Source organism: Cheilinus undulatus, linkage group 18 (assembly GCF_018320785.1).
Source record: "Cheilinus undulatus linkage group 18, ASM1832078v1, whole genome shotgun sequence".
Taxonomy (NCBI): Eukaryota; Metazoa; Chordata; class Actinopteri; order Labriformes; family Labridae; genus Cheilinus; species Cheilinus undulatus.
Window position 1 is genome coordinate 11,221,286 of NC_054882.1, and position 9,644 is coordinate 11,230,929.

The following is a 9,644-nucleotide window of genomic DNA, read 5'->3' on the forward strand; positions in this document are numbered from 1 at the left end:
AAAGATGCAGATCAGTGATTCACAGCAAGTGGTACTTGTTACCTGAGGGGGTATATTTACTAATACCAAAGCATATGTGGAAAACTTATATCAATGCAGCTTACCAAACCTGAACTGCATGTAGAAACTGTGACTTATTTAATTAAACATAATTGCAACCAAAAAAGATAGGATTGCAAACAGGTAGCCTACAGGGGTTACCGTTCCTTTAGTAACATTGGCTTCCAAAAACAGTAGACTTAGTCAGCAACATGTAAACTCTATACACTCTAAATGTAATACCAATAAGTGTATGTAGAACATTTAAAGACTTGTGAAAGAACATTAAGCCAAAACTGCAAGGTTAACACAAAGACTACATAGTAGAAAATTATAGAAATTTGGAGTTATTAGGACTGAAATCTTGAAAATGTTAGCCAAAAGCAAGTTCTGAAATTGCCCATTAGTTACAGCTTCTGGCTAAGAATATTGACTTTATAACTGTAATGTTTTGCTAAAGCCACCAAAATACTGTTGAAATAATAAGTTGTTAAAATTGCTTTATAAAATATAGTTCAAATTGATTGCTGTAACATGGCTAATATATGAGACAATTCAGTTAAAGTTGTTAGCTTAACCTAATGTATAAACAGCTTATGTTGTGAGCATCTAATAGGCTTAAAAAGAGAACCAAAAGGCAAAAATAACAAACTGATAAAATAAACTCAGGATAAAGAAGTGAAAGCAAAAAGTAGCTGGCTAAGTATGCTAATGATAAGATGTCAAAACTGTTAGCTAACAGCAATGAATAACTGGCTGAAGTTTTTGCTACGTCATAACAACAAAAACAGTTAATATTTTTAATGAAAAGCAATGATTACCAGTTGAAATTAAAAGTTAATAAAGTTATTAAGGAACGTAAACCAGAGTTCAAAACATTTTCAGTTCAATATTCTGACTGAAAGTCAGATAATAGTACAGTGTCAATCATTAAGTACCTGTAGATATTAGCTTTTAGTAAGCTAACTTTTGCAGTAGAAATTGTTAGCTAAAAGCAATGAAATAGCTGTAAATCTTTGGTAACAGGCTAACAAATAAACATTTGAAACTTTGAGCTTATTAGGCCTATTTGTATCCAAAACTGCTCAAAGTGACTTTTAAGTACACTTTTTAAATTATTGGGTAAAACTCAATAAAGTAATGAATAAGCTAAAAGGGAAGAACAAATCTTTGATACTTTAAACTTTTGTCAGGAATTCCAAAGTAATCATACTGTATATCCATGATTTTTGTCATCATTTTCCCAGTATAAGGAGGAATCTGGGGTTGATTTATCAAGAGCTCGACTGATTACTGTTATTATCTTCACATAGCAACACATTTTTCCCTATGATTTTGAGTAACACGATGGTAACTGTAAGGTGTACAGATTTTTACTTTAAAATGAGAAATCTTAAAGCAAAAACAATCTAGTTCCCAATTACTGTCTGAAAAATAAGAAAGCAAACCAGTGGAAACAATGGCTATCGGCTCATTCAGGGAGCTTGATGTTAGATAAAGATTTTTAAAAATGTATGTTTTTTCCTCCTTTTCTCTCTGTTTCTTTGTTCTTGTTTTTTTTAAGAATAAGGGGAAAAATAGTTAATTCCTCATCTTATAACCAACAAAAGGCAAATCAAACAAATTAATCAGTAAGGCTATAACATTTTTGTTTTCATGACACCTGCACCAGATCACAAAAATAGGACAACAAATCAGTGTAACAGTGATCTGTTTTTGATTTCTCTTTTTATTCAAACATATAAACAGTAAGTTAAAAAATGATCTATATTATTGTATTGATTTGTTTCTGTAAAAACCATAAAACGAAAAACGGATAATTAAAAATGGCTAATTTTAAAAAACTTTATTGTGGCTTTAATACCAAACTGATTTTTTCTGTGTTTTGCTTTCCTATTTTCACTCAGTACTCTGTCATTTCTTCATTTTAGATTTCTCTTTTTATATAAAGAAGTGGCTGTTGAATCCACTCCTCAGATGAGCTAAAACTTAGAAAAGATGTTTGATAATTATATGTTTTGTACAGAATTCCAAAGCAAATTTGTTGTATATCTGAGGTTTTTTTTTTTAATACAAAATTTCCTCTGTATTCTGAGTTATTTGTGGCTGTTCTGTCTTAGAGCTTTACCTATTTATATTGTTATTTTGAGATAAGATTTTCCTGTGATAAGTTAGGGAGTTTTCACATTAGGCAAAACTGATGCCATGCCTGGACATGACTGCTTCCACCTCTCCTCTCACCCACTGGTCTGCTTTCACATTAGAAATATCGGTCCATTCCTGAGTGCACTTTTGTATATGCACAGTCTGATACAGGAGGTGGTGGTATGTGCGTGTAGTTGGTTTGCAATATGGCAAAGAAGAACAAGAAAAAAAAACATGGAAGCCACTTGCATAAAAGTTTGTGTATGCTCCATGTGCAGAGTCCATCCTGCGAATGTACATTTACTACTATGGTACTATACTAACTGTTCTGGTTTTTTATTTTTTTTCTGATACAAACAGGACCCTCCTCCTACTTCCACATCTACCTTGCAGCTCAGGGGATAAAAAAGGCATGTGCTGCATGGAAATGACAGTTTTTAAAGAGACGGGAGATGTTTAGAATTGCCTTTACAACTCTTCTCTCTGCACACAGTTGCACTCACATCTCCTGCTGATAGTGCTCAAGACTACCTCTTCAAGCAGACTTGGACACAGTGCTTGAGTTGTGTTGTGTTCACACTGAACAAAATTTTGGGGTCAGACATACTCAGATCCAGGCCTGGAATCCTAATGTGAAAACTCCATTAGGTTTTTGAGCTGATTTTTGAATGAATGCATGCCTCTTTAGGACTTTTTTATCATACTTTTTAGATTCAAAATGTTTTATAATGACAGCAAACAATAAATGTAAATAATAATAGACACATTTAGTTGATACTGTTAAATAACATTTAGCCTATAATCTTCAAAGAAACATTTGAAAAAAAGTAAATGGTGGCTAAGAAGTGGTACTTGAATAATCTAAAAGGGTTTGGGAGGCTGTGAAACAAAAAATGGGTTGGAAAAACTTGCACAGATGTTTTGCAGAGAAGCACCAAGCACATTTATCACTACAGAAATAGTCAATATGCTGTGCTCACAGTAACGTATCAGATTTACTACTGATTGCAATTCCACAAATGGCACAAAGTAATTTAATACCACTGCAGTTTTGTCGTCATGCAACCAGACTCAGGGCATTGCAGGTGTGCAGGAGTCTGATAACACCAAAAAATAACAGAGCCAGTCCCCCTCCCTGATGAGCTAGAGCTTAATGACTCGATAATCCCTTACCTCGATTATCTCCAGCATCTCCACTCTGGTGATTTTGCCGTCACCGTCCAGGTCGTACATGTTGAAGGCCCAGTTGAGTTTCTGCTCAAAGCTGCCGCGGGATGTGATGGACAGAGCGCAAATGAACTCTCGGAAATCAATGGTGCCATCCCCATTTTTGTCAAAGGTTCTGAAGGCGTGTTGTGCAAATTTGGATGCATCGCCATATGGGAAGAACTGCAAATGTGGGAGAAACTTGTTAATAATTCAGGACTTTAGCAGTAAAAGCATCACTTTATGATGCAAAATAGCCATGGCGTATGACGGACCACTGATCTAGAGAAACAAACGATAAAGAGGCATTGATCTGACACAAACCTTGACATAAAGCTGCTGGAATTCCTCCAGATTCAGCCTGCCAGTGGGGCAGTCTTTCAGGAAGCCTTTGTACCACTGCTTCAGCTCATGTTCATTAAACTCTGTGTTCTTCACCAGATCCTCCATCACCTCGGGAGTCAGCTTGCTGTTCTGCTTTCCCATGGTTCCTGTGGTGCAAGAACATGTGAATAATGCATTTATCTATGCTTGAGCGATGGCAGTATAAAAATCTCTGGCACAGCATGACAACTGCCCTTTTTACTTCCACATCAAGCACGAGCAGAGTAAATTCAAATGTTTTAAAGGGAGAGGGAGGTTAGGCTGCAAACATTTCCCTGGCGCTCCTGTTCTATTTCTGTCCCTGCATCCTGCTTGTGCCAGACTCCGGCCCGGGTAGCACTGACCTGGATCGTCACTGTCAAAGCAGATCCAGTTCATCAAATGTTCGATCGGCGCTATCAAGTTTCCACTGCAAACACTGTTCTATAACCTGACAATGACAACAAAGCCGGTGCTTGGTTGTAAGAGAGGCCCCTGCTGCAGTTAGACTTGAGCGAGGATGGGATCGCAGTCGACCTGCTGTAATCCTGATCAGAGAGGAGTATGGCTTATAACTCTCTGCTCTATAGTTTTTAAGCCAGTTGTGGGCGATGCGCACACTAATCAGACCAGATTATTATGACACCAAAGGGCCTGAGTGGCCAACATGGCAGCTTGAGCATCCACACCATTCAGAGCCGCCTCTCAGAAGTCCCACATTCATAAATTATTGACTCATGCTGTGGCAAATGACATAATGTGGCCAAAAATGCACCAATTCTCAATACATAATCAAACAAATGAGGCAGCAGGGTAATGTTTGCATAATCAGAACCAAATAAGGCACATTGTGGGAACCACTTGAGACCAACATATGGTCCACATCTCTGCAGCAGCAGCAGCAGCAGCATGACAGCAGGCTGAGCAGCTCCACCACACACAGCACTGCATTGGCTCAGGCCTTCACACAACAAACAGCAGAAATATGCGCTGCAGCCAAAATCGGTGCAAACCCCAGTGATATAAATGCACCCGCAGTTTGTCACATAATCACCCCTGACAAGCCTGGCAGTTAATTCTGAGATCCAACGGCGGGTTTAATCTCCAAACCAGGCTGCGGTGAATGACCTTGAGGACTAACATTTTTGCAGGAAGATGACAAATTGTTTGACGGAGCGTTGAGCTAAAAAACCGCTCGACATCTTGTGACTGCGCCGTTTGTTGGTGTCTTGGTGAAATATGCGCCTCATATCGTACGGGCCACGAGTATGAATGAGCCGTTTTGCTCAAATAGAGGCCACCACATGCTATTTTATTTCACGCTTTGGGCAATGCCATCTGAGTTAATGCTATTAAAGCTAACCGCCTCCTGTGCAGAGCAGAGAGGGAGACGCTGCTGCATTCCGATGGAAACGACGCAGTGAGAGTATTTTCAGATTAGAGCCCACCATCCTGCTGCTAATGACATCTCTGCATGCGCATTGGGGCGAAAAAAAACATGTCCAAATTTCATAACCAACCAGACCTATTTTTAAAACGCTAGACAGCTCCCATCGCTGCAACCACACATGCACATTTCACGTGTATAAAACCCATTAATCGCGCTATTATTGATGCCACTTTGATAAATCAGCCATTGCTGCCTTTTTCTGGTCGTTTCCAGGCGAAACGCAGGGTTTATTTTAAGGGATGCGCAGGTGCCCGTGTGCAAGCCCCTCTACTCGGTCCCATTCAAACAGAGAGAAAATGAAAAATAAAGCGTGACATGTTCATATAAAACATCCAGCACGTCTGTTATCTAATAATGACACATAACACATGACATGGACATGTGCAGGCAATCACTTCTTACCTTTTTACAGCCTATTTTTGGTGATTCTCTATCGGAATAAATCTGCTCAGGCTTCTGCAAAGTACAGAAAACCGCCTTCCGATGGAAACGTTTTGCCCAAAGGGGGATTATTTTCAACACTGCTCGCCTCCTTTTAAAAAAACACCCGCTAATGAATTTTTTGTGTGGATTTTCCCGACGTTATTCCAGATGAGGCGCAGCAGGGACCGATCCCACGCCAGTCTTTGGTTATGCGACTACAGGAGCGCAGCGTCACCCGTGTGCATCACAGCCTGATCATAAGTTCACTGATGCTCTGCTGCTCGCGTTGGGTTCAGCTACTGGATCCTGTCACGTTGTAACACTGGATCCTTCGTCGTGAGGATGAGGAGGATGAGCCCGAAAATGTATCAGCACAAAATAAACACTTTGGCTAGTCTGTGTGCTTTGCTTTTTAATTGTGGGATGCGTCTATTGATTTGTGGCTTGGAGCTAATCATTGATTAAAACAATTGGATTCCACTGATAATGGGCATTCATTATAAACCGAAGCTGAACAACCTGGGCCCCTATGAAACCCCAAATTATGAGTGCCGGACCACCTCTAGGACTTAGGAAAGCCACCCAACCCCACCCTTCATAAATGTAAAATTCATACAAATGGGCTGCTTCATTTTCTTGTCAAATTATCAGTAAGAAAACGTAATTTACTATGGCTATCAGTGCTCATGATTACTTGACAACACTTACGATAATAGCCATCAATTAAGACTTCTGCTTTAGTTGTGTAATTACTGCTTTACCTTTTGATGAGTTTCCATTTTGGTGGTCACTTTTTGAAGCATTAGCTCCCTCTACAGATTGATTGGTTGACTAAAGCTATCATCGAAAATCTACATCAGCTACCTTTTATTCTAACCTGACACACCAGATAGTGTTTATATGTCCACTACATGAATTCATTTCACATTTATCTTATAAACATCCCATACAAAGTGTTAGGGAAGGGCAAGACTTTTCCATAGACTGTAGAGAGAATTGGACAAACTCTGTGTGACGTCAGCTGCTTGATTACAATAGGTGGACTCAGACTGCTCTTGGAGCCAATCTGCAGCAGCTTCCATATTGAAATCATGGTCTCAACCGAACTTTGGATCAACCTAACAGCCCGCCCCCCCAAGCTCGACTTCTTGTCAGCTAGCTAGCTAGCATTCTGGTTGACAGAAACGGAGCTTCCGCCTGTCGAGCTATCTGTCAGTCAAATGAGACACAAATCAATGCACAGTGAGGTTTTTCCTAAATAGAATCGAAACGATTGTGGTGCAATAAAAATTCACCCCCCGTACATTGAGAGCACATGAAGACATTGGCTAATGAGACACATTTGGTTTTTTAAACCGGTTTATTTCCAATTTATTTGATGAACATTCTTGTCTGTCATATTTATTCGTCCAATCAGAGCAGCAAGACAAGATGAGGTGGTGGATCTGTACAGCTCCAGTGCTAAGCTGAGCTATATTGGCTAGTGCTCCCGTGCTGTTTGAACAGTGGAGCTAGCTGGTGGCTAATGAAGCCTAGCGGTAGAGGTGTTTCTGCTAAGAGAAGCTGTCGGTGTTGCTCTTTGCTCTGGTTTAAAAAAAGAAAGTGGTCGAGGGCTGATTAAGCTGCTGCTTTTCTAAAGCTACGTCCAAGCTAATTGCTACCATGACAGCAGCCATTGTTACCTATACGCCAGCTTACACTGCTACTCAACCCTACCAGAAACGATTGCAAACTCATGCCGAAGCAGGTTTGAAATGTCAATGTTTTGTTCATAAAGACAATCTTCATAAATTAATCATATAACATCATATTTGGTTTATAAATATAACTAATGAAAGTAAGTAAAAGTAATTTTATACTATATTGACCTATAACACAGTCGACTGAATTTAGCATCATCACCCGCATGTCTTGTGCACGGGTACGAGTGAGTGACGACGTATTTAAACGCTGTAGTCCTAGTTAGCTGCCCTTTAGCGACTGTCTTTGTTAAGATGTGAAAAGATATAAAATTCAAAAGTGGGGCTCTTTACAGATGTATTTTATTTTGTAGAAAAAAAACATTAAAATCTCTTGAGCTTGTCTTCGCCATAGACCTTATTTTACGCATTTAACTGAAAACTCAGTCTCAAATCCCAAAGACTTTCAGACGAGGGAACAGGAAGTGCTAAAATGCAAGGTCACTTTTGCGTTTTAGGACTCATTTCTCACATTATGTGGTCCAGATGAAATTGCCACTATAGTATACTTACATCTGAGATAACTGCTACATTGGTAGCAGCCATTGCTATCGGCTCACAGAACAACTTAACCCCCCCATAGCTACCACCTTTGTCTACTTTAATGGTATTGATTGGTACAGCACATATGTTGTAGATTGGAGCTTCCCAAGATGGAAAAGATGAAAAGAAGATGGAAATCTAAAGTTTTGGTAGTGGATGAGTGTTTACATTTATATGATTTTTTTTTTTTTTTTTTTTACAGTAGGTGGATTGAATTTGTTTAAGGAAAAGAAATGCCTTGAAGAAAAGTAGAGACTTAATTGTGAGGACTTTTACTGATTAAATCTAGACCAAAATGTTTTTGAGTTTTCAGTGACTTAAAGTAGATTGAAAGAATTAAAGTTAGAAATGTGACTTAAACGAAGTGTAATTTTAATCTAAAGACTAAGACTAAATTTAAGATTTCTGCTTAAATGAACACTGCTGCAGACTTGAGTATTGCTAATTCAAAATATTATTACCATGGGCTACGATAATATTAAAAATTGTACAGTAAAAGTAGATATGGAGAGAGAGATGCAGTGTTGAGCAGCTTATTTTTGCCCTGATGCTATCACACACATTGATCAAGATAGCCCAAATATTTTCATGACAAGGACCTCTAAATGAAAGTTTTTTGTGTACGCAGCACCATATGTTTGCTTTTGGGCAGAAAAATGAACCTGTCCTGCTTTTCTGGAGACCCACAGAGAGCCCCACTAAGGACCCCTGGAGGACACCGATTTGGTAAGCACAGATTTAGGTCACCTTTGTTAAATCATGTGTTTTCAAGCACAGATGAGCCTCCTAAATACAAGTAACTTTCAAAAGTGTGGACTTGCATCCAAAACAGGAGTAGTTTTAATTTCATAATAAAAAAGAAAATAAGTGAAAATCTGTGAGTAAAATCCATAATCCCATCTACGTCCTGACAGGTCAGAATTATCAGTCCTAAAGCTTTCATTTTTCATCTTTGTCACGCTCAAGATGGAAAACCCAGATTCTGTTATGCTGACGTCGTTCAGGTTGTAGATTTTCAGAAGCAAATCTCTTTCCTACAGCTGATTGGAGTTCTAACTAAGATAACTGATAGTGGTTTCAGTTAAAAGAATGTTTTTTTCTATTAGCTTCGGTCAGAGCCAACATAAGACAAAATCTATTATAGGCAGTCAAACACTAATAATAATACTAGATAGGAGGAGACAAAATGCTAGCTTTACCTTAAGAGAGTGTTGTAATTGAAGCCAGTGCAGAAGACAGAAAAATGCAGTTCCTCAAGTGTCTCCACTGACTCCAAAACATGAAAGAATCCCCATCAAACCAAGCTTAAGATATCGAATTTTACAGCAAAAATAAATATGGACAGCAAGATTTTTGACAGGGTTTTAATACCAAATGACTTTGGTATTTTAAATGCTGCTCAAATATAGGTACAATCTAGGGCCTGTGTCACAGCTTTCATTTTTGCACTTGTGCAAAGCCAATGTAGGCCAGAGTTTTCTGTGTGCAGCATCCTGAGTGGGAAAAATATCCTCTATGTCACCTGTTTATGTGGTTGCATTCTTGGTGCTCTTAGATGAAAACTGACCAACTTTTGGAAAAGTGCAGCACTCATCAGTGTCACTCATCCCTCAATGGCCATTAAAATTAAGGAGGTACAGGACTTACCAGTCTGACTCGTCTTTACAGGGATACCGTTTCCAGTTCTTCAGCTGCTGCCTATTTAAAGGCGAGATTCTTTTGCATTGTTGTCATTT

The 9,644-nt window shown here is 38.9% G+C and overlaps 1 protein-coding gene across 1 annotated transcript in view; it reads right to left on the bottom strand.

Annotated features, from left to right (window-relative positions):
• Positions 1–5,948, bottom strand: part of vsnl1b (visinin-like 1b) — a 7,948-nt gene extending 2,000 nt beyond the window's left edge. Inside the window, exons 1-3 of the mRNA XM_041811937.1 lie at positions 5,606–5,948; positions 3,715–3,881; positions 3,358–3,573 (exon numbers count right to left, since the gene is read on the bottom strand). Coding sequence (XP_041667871.1) covers positions 3,358–3,573; positions 3,715–3,876 — 378 coding nt within the window. The 5' untranslated portion in view covers positions 3,877–3,881; positions 5,606–5,948. The remainder of the gene's footprint in view (positions 1–3,357; positions 3,574–3,714; positions 3,882–5,605) is intronic.
• Positions 5,949–9,644: the final 3,696 nt, after the last annotated feature.